General features: G+C 19.1%; 3 protein-coding genes across 3 annotated transcripts in view; 1 reads left to right on the top strand and 2 right to left on the bottom strand.

Annotated features, from left to right (window-relative positions):
- Positions 1-1133: 1133 nt before the first annotated feature.
- On the bottom strand, positions 1134-5888 carry PGSY75_1110400 (asparagine-rich antigen; the record flags this gene model as incomplete). Its single annotated transcript, XM_018786224.1, has 3 exons — positions 1134-5086; positions 5241-5354; positions 5519-5888. The coding sequence occupies 3 exons, from the start codon at positions 5886-5888 to the stop codon at positions 1134-1136; spliced, it is 4437 nt and encodes a 1478-aa protein (XP_018641019.1).
- A 3571-nt stretch (positions 5889-9459) lies between these two features.
- Positions 9460-10577, top strand: PGSY75_1110300 (hypothetical protein; the record flags this gene model as incomplete). The annotated part of the gene is made up of 4 exons (XM_018786223.1): positions 9460-9499; positions 9683-9749; positions 9907-9979; positions 10140-10577. The coding sequence occupies 4 exons, from the start codon at positions 9460-9462 to the stop codon at positions 10575-10577; spliced, it is 618 nt and encodes a 205-aa protein (XP_018641018.1).
- A 504-nt stretch (positions 10578-11081) lies between these two features.
- The window catches only part of PGSY75_1110200 (putative pre-mRNA-processing factor 6), a gene marked incomplete at both ends in the record, with an annotated part of 3994 nt that continues 1022 nt past the window's right edge, over positions 11082-14053 (bottom strand). Inside the window, 2 exons of the mRNA XM_018786222.1 lie at positions 11082-11491; positions 11637-14053. The exon at positions 11637-14053 is cut by the window's right edge and continues 1022 nt beyond it. Coding sequence (XP_018641017.1) covers positions 11082-11491; positions 11637-14053 — 2827 coding nt within the window. The remainder of the gene's footprint in view (positions 11492-11636) is intronic.

Genomic DNA, 14053 nt, shown 5'->3' with positions numbered 1-14053 from the left:
TTTTAATTTTTTGTTTGTTTATTTTATTATTTTTTTTTTATTAATTAAAACTAATTATATAAAAAAAAAAAATTTTAATATAAATATATATAAAAAAAATAAAAATAAAAAAAAAAAAAAAAATTTATTAATTAATTATAATAAATTTAAAATTAAAAAAAAAGAAAAAAAATTATAAGTAAAAAAAAAAAAAAAGCATAACATAAAATAAAAGAAAAAACTATATTGGAATAATACAAGAGAATATTATAACCACTAATATATAAATAATAATTAGAATTGTACAAAAATGTATATGTATAAAATGGAAATGTATAAATACACGATTTGTAAACATATATATAAATAATTAGAATATATATATATATATATATATATATTTAAAACTAAAAATATATTTGCGCACTTTCATTTTATATATATATATAATATATATAAACATATTCAAACATTTTAAAGCAAAACAATTTAATTATTTCTATCTTTATTTTTCCATTTATTTTCTATATATTTTTTTTTTTTTTTCCTTTTTTTTTTTTTTTTTTTTTCTTTAATTTTAGTAACATTTATTTTTAAAAATGAATTCATATGAATACACATATCTTCACACATATAATAAATTATAAATATATGTATATATTATATATATATATATATATATATAATATTATTATTGAGTGTGAAATACAGAAATATAAATAAATAAATAATTCTTTTTTTTTTTTTTTTTTTTTATCACGATAAAAATAAAGGATAAGATATACACATATAAAATGAAGTAAAATAAAATAATAAAAAATATGAAAACTTGAATAAATTGTTAATCTTTATTATATTTATAAAATTATTATGTACATATATATATATATATATATATAACAATATAATTAAATAATAAAAAAAAAGAAAAAAAAAATACATTGAAGTACGATATGAAAATAAAAGATATTGTTTGTAAAGCATAAGCAACACTTCGTGTTTTTATATATAAACACAATTTGGTGAATATATATATATATATATATATATATTGATAACACATCATATTTGTATTTTAATTCAAGTGTACAAATAAATATATTTATTAATATATATTCACACATAGATATATATTTTTCTTTTTAATTTTTGATTCATTTGTCGCTCTCATCAGCATCTCCTAAACACTCGTATCTATTTTTTTTTATAGAAACATTATTTGTTTTAACAGCTGTTACAATAGCTTTCTTTGGAATGGTTTGCATTTCTGTTTTTGATTCTTGTTTATCTTTATCATTTTGTTTGGATGAAGTTTTAGTATCTTTATAAAAACTACCTTTGGATGAATATTTATAATAATTTGATGATTTATAATTATTTGAATAATTATAGTTATTAATTTTGGAGTGAGAACCATGATGTTTATAATTTTTATTATGTCTTAAGGAATTATAATTATTTGAAAAATATTTATTATCAATTTTATCATAATCTATATAACTATTTCTTTCATAAATCATATCCTTATTTTTTTCATAATTATCTTTATAACTTAATCTATCATGTGAATTTCTAAAACTTTTATCATATGAATCTCTATGTTTTCTTTTATCATCTGATATATAACTTTTATTATCATAATTTTTTTTATCTGATACACTATATCTACTATTTCTTTTTCTATCATAATTATTTCTACTGCTACTATGTTTATCATATGTTCTATGTTTTCTACTATTATAATCATATGAACTTCCTCCTCTATTATTATCCTCTTTTTTACTATCATCTGTTCCTCTTCTTTTATAATCATCTTTTTTTGTTGTAACACTATCAGCATGATCATCTTTTCTATCATCACGTCTACTTTCGTCTCTTCTACTTTCATCGCGTCTACTTTCATCTCTTCTACTTTCATCTCGTCTACTTTCATCTCTTCTACTTTCATCTCTTCTACTTTCATCTCTTCTACTTTCATCTCTTCTACTTTCATCTCTTCTGTCATTTCTTCTACTACTGTCTCTTCTACTACTATCTCTTCTGCTATCACCTCCTCTTCTTTCTTCTCTTCTACTATCATCTTTTCGTTCGGACCTTCTTTCATATCGTCTACTATAACGATCTCTTCGACGACTACTGTCACGTCTTCTACTACTATCTCTTCTTCTACTACTTCCTTCTCTTCTTCGACTACTACCTCTGCTTACTTTATTAGAATGGGACCTACTTCTTCTAGAACTATAATGTGATGCCTTATCATTTGATACAGCATTTTCTTTTTGTTCAACCAATAGATGAGTTCTAGCTTCCCATATATTTTCACCTTTCTTTAAATTTGGCTTGATGAGAATATCAATTTTTTGACTTTTTCCTTGTGCAGCATTTGCATTATTATCGCCGTTGGCTTCATTATTTTCTACATTATTATTTTCTGTTTCGTCTGTTGTTTTTTTCTTAACTCTCCTCTTTGTTTTTGATTGCAATAAAGTAGATTTAAGGTTAGTACTTGTTATATCTTTATTATTATTATTATTATCTATACTATTATTATTATCTGAGACATCTGATTCATAAGTATAATTATCATTACTCTTTATAGATTCATTTGAATTATCTAATTTTTTATCATCATGGTATTTATCTTCTTTGGAATGTTTTTCATTTCCTGTTTCTCCATTTATGTTATTACTATTAATATCATCTTTATTATCTTCATCTCCATTTTCATCATCATATTTTTTTTCTGTAGCTATAACCTTAACTGTTTTTACTGCAGTTATTTTTTTGGTTTTGTTTAAGTTGTTTGCATTCTTTACATATTTCAATGAGTTATCATAAAGATTTTCCATATTATAATTATATGAGTTAGTATTACTACTATTATTATTATTGTTGTTATATCTATCTGTATTTCCTTTTGAATTCATATTTCTATTCATATGGTCATATCCTTGTTCGTCATCCATATTTTTAGAACTATCTCTATTATCATTATTTAATAAATCATTTTCTGTATTTTTCTTATCATTCATTTTTTGACCTCTGATATTTGATGAACTATCATTACGGAAGTGACTTGAGCTTGACAAATTAGCACCAGCATTGTATGAACTATTATTACTATTATTATCTTCTCTTTTAATATTTTTCATAATAATATTTTTAATATTAGCTTTATCATCTTTTTTTATTATATTTAATTCTTTCTTCTGATATGATGTGTTATTATTATTATTATGATCTATATTTTTCTTATCCATACTACCATGTGAATTTCTAAAGTTACTAAATTTTCCTTTGACATTACTACTATTTGCTACTTCATTATTTACATAATTATTATTCATATTATTATTTGTTGAATTATCTTCATCTTGATTTGAACCATATACCTTATTATTATTTTCATATATGTGGCTATGTATAACACTAACATTAATATTTTTTTTATTTTCATCTAGGTTATTATTTTTTAAATTTGAAAAATCTCTAGTTATATTATTATCTATATTTTTATTAAAATTTTTATTATTCATATTATTCATCTTTTTATTATTCACATCATTAATCATATTATTATTGTTCACATTACCTGAATGATTTAGATTTGTTAGGTTTTTATTTCCTGACATATTATTACTATCTAAATTGTTCATATTCTTTTTCATATTATTATTTGCATTATTTTTATTCATCATAAATATTTTCTTCGTATTATTATTATTATTGTTATTGTTATTATTGTTATTATTATTATTATTTTTTGAATTGTTTGTAAAATTATTATTATAATTAAAGTTCCTATTAGTGTTGTTATTTTTTTTGTAGTTGAAGACATTTTTGTTATTAGACATATTATTATTTTTGTTGTCCTTATTAAATTCGTTCATATTATTATTATTACTTAGATGGCTTAATTTTTTATATTTATCTGTGCCATCTTGTTGTTCTTTTTTCCTTTCTACATCTTCCATATTTTCATTTTTCTTTTCAGCATCATCATCACTATTATTTTTATTATTATTATTATTATTATTATTATTGTTGTTGTTGTTGTTGTTGTTGTTGTTGTTGCTGTCATTTGGGCTGTTTATGTCCTTTTCCTTTGTAGTACTTTCATTTAATATTTTTTCTGGGTCAATATCAACAGGTTTGGCTTCTCCAAAAATATTTGGATTGACAACATAACTTTTTTGGTCTAGTGGCACGGATCTTTTTTTCAGAATTAATTTTTTCCTTTGTTCAGTTCCGCTTTGAGCATTATTATTATTATTATTATTATCAGCAATACTTTGTTTATTCATATGATTATTATTTACATAATTGTGGTTTTTAAAATTAAAAGTATTATTATTCATTTTATCATTTAACATATTATTATTATTTTGTTGGTGATTCATATGTATGTTTGAACCTCCTACTTGTTGATTGTTATTTATATAACTTCCTTTCATATTGTTATAGTTAAAATTTTGATTCATATTATTATTCATTGTATTTCCTACATTTTTCATCATATCCATTTTCATGTTTTTATTATTATCATTATAAAACGGATTATTATTATTATTATTATTATTATTCATATGGTTATACATATTATTATTATTGTTGTTGTTGTTCATATGGTTGTTATTATTATTGTTATTATTAATGTTATTATTATTGTTATTATTATTATTGTTGTTATTATTGTTGTTGTTATTGTTGCCGTTATAATTATTCATAATATTATTCATGTTATTATTACTTTGACGAATACTACCAAAATTATTATTATTTCTATTAATCATTTTCTTGAATTTATTTTGCTTCTGATTTACATGGAAATTCTTCATTTTGTCTTTATTTATTATTACTGATATAGTACCATGTTCAAAAGAATTATTTCCAGAATATATCATCTTCGCATTCAACTCTAAAGATCTGTTCATATCTTCCATATTATCGAACTCAACATATGCAGCAGCTGTCTTACCTTTCTTGTTTAATATATTAATTCTTTTTATTCGATACCCGTCAAACAAGTTATATATTTCTTCTTTTGTGATATCAATGTGTAAATTGCGTATATATATTTCGTAGCACGTGGCATAATTATTCATATCTGCACAAAAAAAAAAAAAAAAAAAATTAAAATTAAAATTAAAATTAAAATTAAAATATAAATAAATAAATATATAAATATATATATATATATATATATATGTGTGTGCTCGATAATCTTAATACAGTGTAAAAAAATTATAAAATGCACGTACCATTTTTTGGAGCCATATAATAATTTTGCTTCATATTATTATTCATATCGTTGTTATTAAAATTGTTATCAACAACTTTGCTCTTCATATCGTTATTGTCATTGTATGTATCCACTACGATAAAAAAAAAAAAAATAAAATAAAATAAATGAAATATTATATATATTAAATATATTAAATATATATTATATAGGTGTATATATTTACATATATACTGATATAATATTATCTTATTTTTTCATTATATATATATATATATATATTATTATTATATATACCTAATGGAGCATCACAATCTTCACACATATCAGCCCAACGATTGCTACTTTTATTTTCTTCGTTTTTATTATTATCATCCTGACCATCATCTTCTTTTACATCATTTTCTTTAACATCATCTTCTTTTACATCATCTTCTTTTACATCATCTTCTTTAACATCATCTTCTATAACAACATCATTTTCATCTTTGTCATTCTCTTCAACATGAACCTCTTCAACACCTTCCACACTATCTACATTTCCTGCATTTTCATCATTCACATTATCATTTTCAACATTGTCAGTTATTACATCCTTTTCAACATCAGCTACATCCTCATCCTTTAATTCAAGTTCCATTTTATTATCTTCATTAACTGAACTCATATTTAAGAATATATTTTTCTCAAAAAAATAAGGAATAGATTCAAACGATTCAAAAATAATTAATTCTTCTTTTCGTATTGCAATTAATATATATATATATATAAATATATTTTTTATGCAATATATTTTCCTTTTATATAGCTATGTGATACTGTTTATATTAAAAATATATAATATTTATATATATATAGCTATGCTCAAATAATAATATTTCAAATAAATATAAAAAAAACAATTATATAAATAAATATATATATATATATATTCTATTTATTATATCAAAATTTATTTTTTGTTCAAACATAATGGTTTATCTATTTCTTTTTTATTCTTTCTTTATTCGCTTGAATGTTCTCAAAAAAATATATATATTAAGATAATTTAGGCAATTCGTTTTTTCTCCTTTTAATTTTTTGACAGAAAATATCCATAGGTAAAAATATATTTCCAATAATAAATAAATAAATATAAATATAAACATAAATAAATAAATAAATATATATATATATAGCTTATATTTACGATGTTATTACATATATTCTCTTTTTATTTATTTATTATTTTTTTTTTTCTTTTTCAAATCTATCTTTTAATATCTCCAAAATATTCAATCTTGCCTTTTTCTTTCTTTTTTTTTTTTTTTTTCCTCTCTTAATATATACTATTATATTTTTGACTACTTCAATGATTAAGGGGTGTTAATACAAACAGCAAAAAAAAAAAATTGATGGAATAATAAGGATAAGAAAAAAAAAAAAAAAATGTCAAAGAAGAAAAAAAAAAAAATAACAAAAGAATTATCTGTCCACAACTATCTTTTTAAATTTAAAAGAAATATGACCTTGTGAGAACATCCATTTTTCTAAAATAAACAATTGTTATAAATTTTCTTTTTTCTTTTTTGATATTATTTTCAATTTTTTTTTCCTTTCTATCTATTATTATTCCAAAAAATTATAAATATATATGTACATATTATATAGTATTTATATATAACTTTCTAATATTCTGTAATGTCGTTTTGTAATTAGCTTTTATTCTTATTTTCAATATTTTATATATTTGAAAGTGCTTCTATAAATTATTATTTTGATATATATATATATATATATATATAATATATATAATAAAAAAATTGATGTTGGCGTAAAAAAAAAATATAATAAAAATAACAAAATGAATAAAATTGTATTTTTATAAATACTTCTATGTTATATATATTTATTCACACAATTCTGTATTATATATATTATATAATAATATCTGATAAAAAATTGTATGTATGTTTTCTAATTTCTTTTAATTATATTAAAATTTTTTTTTGTGAAATGATATAAGGAAAAAATATTTTTACTTTATTTTTTTTTTGTATTATTTATATATAAATACATTTGCATATACATAAATAAAAAATAAATAAATATTATATAAATATAATAAATATAGTTTTATTTTCTTATATTATATATATATCTATGCTTTTGTTTTTTATATTATAAAAAAAAAAAAATATATGAAGATATATATAATTATATATATATTTATTGTATATATATAATATTATAAATATCACATAAATTATTATTTTTGTAAATTAATATAAAAATATGTTTTTTTTTTTTTTTTTTTTTTTTTTTAAGGTTTTTTTTTTACATTCGAATAGTTTATATTATAGTTACGTTAAAAACAATAAAAATGTTTGTATTTTAAAATATAAAATAATAAGAATTATAATATATTTATAAAATAATATTATATATATATATATTATATGTATGTAAAAAAATAGTAAACATATTTTTATATATAATAAAAATATTATTATATTATATACATATTATATATATATATTATGTATTTTAAAATATAAAATAATAAGAATTATAATATATTTATAAAATAATATTATATATATATATATATATATATTATATGTATGTAAAAAAATAGTAAACATATTTTTATATATAATAAAAATATTATTAATATACATATTATATATATATATTAATATTATATATATATATATATATATTATATGTATGTAAAAAAATAGTAAACATATTTTTATATATAATAAAAATATTATTAATATACATATTATATATATATATTACATATTATATTATAATTATAATAATTTTTTATTTTATTATTTTTTAAAATATATATATAATATATTAATTATATTATTTAGTATTTTTTAAATACTGATATATATATATATATATATATATATATAATATATACGTAAATTTTTTTTTTTTTTTTTTTTTTTTTTTTTTTTTTTTTTTGGGCCTTAAAAGGGTGTTTTTTAAATATTTAATTTTTTAAAGGTTTATTTTTAAGACTACATATATATATAATTATTATTTTTTAATTATGGAATTATACATATATATATATATTATATATATAATATATATATATATATATATATATTATATATATATATATATATATATATATATATATATAATATATATTATATACCATGTGAAGTATTTTTTTCCCCCCCCTTTAAATAATAACCTCATATTAAATAAAATATAATATATACATTTATCATCATATTATATATATAATATTAATAAACTATCTATTATTACAAATATGTAATAATATATATATTTTATATACATATTATTTTTTATGCACTTATATAAATATTACTTATATATAATTTATATATTATAATATTATGTATTATTATATAATTATGTAATTTATTTATAATATATTATAATAAATAACCTTGAATCAAAAAAATATAAGCCTAGATTTATAATGATGAAAAAAAAAATAAAATAATAAATTCAAAAATAATAAATAAAAAAATAATCAATATCTATGGTTTTAAACTAGTGTTAGAAGTTGCAATAATATATATATTTTTTTATTCAATTATATATACAAAATAAATAAAAAATATATATAAATATTTCATATGTGAAATTTTAATTTTTTTTTTTTTTTTTAATTTTCAAGAAAAGAAAAAAATCTCTATATTTGTATGAATTATATAGATACCACAAAAAAAAATATAATAATAAATTAAAATATATATATATATTATAATATATATATTTGTATTTGTTTTTGTTTTTGTTATATAATTGAAGGTTCCATAATGTTGCATACTGAATATATTTAAATGTCCTATGGGGGAAGAATATATATTCCTTTGTTGACATTATATATATATATATATATATATATATATATATATATATTAATAGATACATATGTTAATATTATAATATATTTCTATAACATTATTTATTCATTTAAAAAAAAAAAAAGGAAAACATAATAACAATATTATATATATATATATATTTATATTTATATATAATTCTTTTGTAAATATAAATTAATAAATTAACGAAAAAATGAAAATGCTATTCGTTATATTATAATATTTTTAAAAATAACAAAATTTTTTTTTATATATACACCCAAAATAAGATATCTATTTAAAGTCAAACATGTTGAACTTTTTTTTTTTTTTTTTTTTTTTTTGAAAAAATAAAAAAGAAATAATTAAATATATATAATAAAACTTAGAACTATGTCCAAAAAGTATTATGAAAAATTATTAAGTGATATTCGTAAGTGTAAAAAATATTATATATATTAAGACAAAGGTTATTTGTAGGTTTATATGTATATAATATAAAGTTAAATAATTAAATGTAATTTTTTTATATATTTTTGTGATAATTCTTCCGGGTCTTTTCTCTACGGTTCTTTTTTAATTTTAATTTTTTGTTTGTTTTTTTTTTGTTTTTTAGAAAATCAATCCAAACCGGTTGAATCAAAATTTGGTTCTTATATTCTTCAAAAGTTTGGATGGGAAAAGTAAAAAAAAAAAAAAAAAAAAAAAAAAAAAAAAAAATATATATATATATTAGAATAATGCATAATGATAATTTTAACATGTCTATTATAATATATATATATATATATATATATATGTGTATATTTTTTTTTTTTTTTTTTTTATTTATTTTGTAAGGGGTAAGGGATTAGGAAAACACGAAAATGGAGACGTGAAAATTATAAAGATAAAAAAATATGGAGAACATGGGGTAATATGTTAAAATGTTATATTAAATAAATTATAAAATATATACTGTTTATTTATTTAATTTTTTTTGCCCTCCCTTTTATATATATATATATATATATATATGTATTTGTGATTATGCTTTATATATGTTTTTGTTTGTTTGACTTATTTTGATACAGCTTGGTTATAATGAACATGAAGAAAATGACAATGGGATGTGGTGGGAAAATATGTACAATAATTGTGCTAAGAAAATCAATACTGATAATAATAATAATAATAATAATAATAGAACAAATTCTAGTAACAGTAATAATAATTCAAATGAAAAAATTGTCAGAAATAATGAAAATATAAAGTACTCATTATTTGTTAAAAAAGATACTTGTATAATAAGTCCTGCTTGCACTAGCTTAGAACAACATCGACAAGCAGAAGACGAAAAAATCAACAAAAAAGAAGATATTAAAATTAAGAATAAACATATTAATAAGAATGAAAATATTATACATAATAGTAAATTAATAACTAATAAATCAGGCGAACAAAATCATGATGAATATGTAAAAAGAAATAAAAAGAAAAAAAAAAAAAAAAAAGAAAAAAAAAAAACATAAACATAAAAATAAAACTGAAGATAAAAATAAATAAATATATATATATATATATATATTTATATATTATATTTAATCAACATTTGGTCTTTACATATATGTGCGTATTTGTATATTTTATTATTTTTTTGTAAATGGAATTAATTTAATCTTTTCATCAAATTTTAATATATATATATATATGTATATATGTTTATATATTTATTTGTGAAAACTATTTTGAAACATTTTCAAATGTTTAAATTAAATTTTTTATAAAGTCTAATTAATTATAAGAAAAATAACATATATATATATATATATATATATATATATTAACAATTTAACTTATATAAAAAATGGAATATCCCATGTATCAATATAAAATTATAATTTTCAAAAAATTTTATATAAAAAACAAAAAAAATTATACTAAAATAAAATATATTATAATATAATATGTTATTCATAAAATGATAAAATATATATATATGACATACATTAATTAATTTTTATATGTGAGATAATTTATTTTTTCTTTTTTTTTTTGTCTTTTTCTTCTTCATTAGTTCCTATATCTTTTCTCTTATTTTTCATTGTATCTTTTTCATTTGGAATATTTTCTTTTGATTCACTTTTATGGTGTTCCTTTGAATCCTTTTTTGTATCTTCTTCCTCTACATCATTTGTTTCTTCTTGATATTCCTTTTCATTTTCAACGGATTCATTACATTCGTCTTTTTTTTCTGTATCCTTTTCTTGATTTGTTAACAAATAACTAGTATCTACATTTTCGTCGGTAATAATTTTCCAAATTGGGTCTGAAATTTTTTTATTTAAAACATGAGGATATATATCCTTAATATATTTATATAATTTTTGTGGATATTTCAGCCTCCAGTTTTCTACTCTCTTTGTAATTTTGTTCCACAAATAGCCTAACAAAAAAAAAAAAAAATGAAAATATAAAATGAATATAAATAAATGAATATATATAAATATAAATATATATAAATATAAACATATATAAATATAAACATATATATATATATATATATATATATATCTTTTTATTATTATTACCTCTGTTTGGTTCTGCCTTTATACACTTGTTTATTATATCCTTTTGATTTATTTCATTTTGTTGGTCAATTTCGAATGCGAGAAATGTTGCCCATCCATCTCCAAAATGAGGACTTAAGTTAATTACTCTATAGAACCACTTTCTAGCTTTTTGTATTTTAAAATTGACCCAGAATAATTTTGCCACTGCTAATATAACATAGGCATTATTACCACAATGATTAAAAGCACTAACTGATTTACTATTTTGTAAATTTTTATTTTCTAGTTCTATAGCTTTTGACCATAAAATACCAGAGGAAGGACATTCTTTCAATGCTTCTGATATTATAGGATTTAAATTTTTATTATTACAACATAATTCAATTTCTATTAGTTTTAACCATAATAAATCATAATTTTCGATTACTTTAACATATGCATTATTATTAACTGATGATTTTTTTTCAAGTTCATTTTTAGATTTAGAAATATTACTAGCTGTATTATTGACACTCTTCGAACCATCCATATTTTTATTTAAGTTATTATATTCATCATCATGTGTATCAAACATTTGTTCATTCGTTTCGATAATTTCTTTACTTTTTAAAATATGACTATTATTATTAAAAGAATTTAAATACTTGATTTTTATTTTTGCTTTTTCAGTTAAAGCTCTAGCACCTGTATAATTCTTTTTTTCTATTTGTAAGTCGATTGCACATATCCATAAATTAATAGATGACGCACAATATTTTAAACCTTCTTCGTATATTTTCTGAGCATTCTTATATGGATCATTATCTAAATTAATATATTCCTCCTCCTTTTTATTTTTAAAATTTTTATTACCTCCATTCTGTTGATTAGAAATATCTTTGGAAATATCATTAGGCATAAAACTGCTACTATTATTTTCATTATTATTGGTACCATAACCTTTTGTTGTTGTATCCTTGATATTCATATTACTATCTTTCATATCACCTAAATTGTTTTCATCATGATCATTTTTGATATATGCTTTATCACTTGTTTCATTTACTTCTACATCATTAGCATATCTATACATTTCTAATTCTATCTGCCCAGCTATCATATACAGCTTATCAAAATTTTTGTGTATTTTTAACGCTTCATGAGCCAAATATTTGGCTTCTTTATAATTTCTTAATAACCTCTCTAGTTGAACAGATTGCATCCATATTTTAGGTGTATTACATTGGACCCTTGATTTTTTCAATAAAAAGCGAGCTCTGTCAAATTCATTATTTTCTCTTTCTAATTTGATAGCAGCAAGAGATATCACTTCTGCATTTTGATTATGTATGAAGGATTCAGCTAAGATTTCACGTGCTTTATCGATTTCATTATTTAACCATTTTTGTTTAGCTAACATAAGCCATAGAACACTTGAATGAGGACAATTTTGTACGGCTCTATGTAAAACCTCATCAACATCTTCTCTTTTTCCATGAGCTAGTTCCAAATTTGCTAATGCTAGCCATAATGATTTTTTAGATTTAAATATTTTTAATGCTTCATTATATATAGCTCTTGCAGTATGTATAGATTTATTATTAATACAATTTTGAGCATCTTGTTTATATATCCTTTTTTTATTTAATGTTTCTACTCCTATATGCATAGTATTTCTTATAATACTTTCACAGGTATGAGTAAATTTTGATTGTTCACATTCTTCAGCAAATTTTATCCACTTGTCTCTATCAAAGATAACATTTTTTGAAGATAGATTTTCTATACATCTTTTAATAATAATATCTACCATCTTTATATTTCCTTGTTTTTCTTCTAATTGTGATGCATTAATCCATATTTCTGCACTGGTAGGTATTTTTTTTCTTGCTTCATTCAAAACTTTTTGTGCTTCTGTATATGTGCATAATCGAGCTAAAGCTATCCACATTTCAATAGATTGAGGTATACATTCAACTGCTCTTTTTAATAATATATATGCATTATTTTCATTTTCTAGAGAAATAGCTTCTTTCCATATTTTCACTGAATTAGGTATACATTCTATAGCTTTACGTAATACCTTTCTTTTATCATCTACATTTTTTTCTTTCTTATATGCTTCTAGCCATAATTTAACTGATGTTGGTATATGTTTGATAGCTTTAGCTAGAATAATTTTTACTTCACTTAATTTGTCTTCTAACCTAACAGCTTCTAACCATATATCTTCATTTTTTGAACATACCATACATCCTTTCATAATTATTTCTTTAGCTTTATCCTTTCTTTGAGCTAATTCTTCTATACGTGCAGCTGCTATCCACCCAGGACCATGTTTTGGATTGGTGCTTATAACAGATTTTAATAATGATCTAGCTTTATTTATATCAGCTATATCTGCATCATTAATTAAACTGCTTGCATTTAAATTTGTTAAATATCCCTTAGGATCT

The sequence above is a fragment of the Plasmodium gaboni genome, chromosome 11 (genome assembly GCF_001602025.1).
Source record: "Plasmodium gaboni strain SY75 chromosome 11, whole genome shotgun sequence".
NCBI lineage: Eukaryota > Apicomplexa > Aconoidasida > Haemosporida > Plasmodiidae > Plasmodium > Plasmodium gaboni.
The sequence above is the reverse complement of the archived record's forward strand: the minus strand, read 5'-3'. Positions and strand labels throughout refer to the sequence as shown.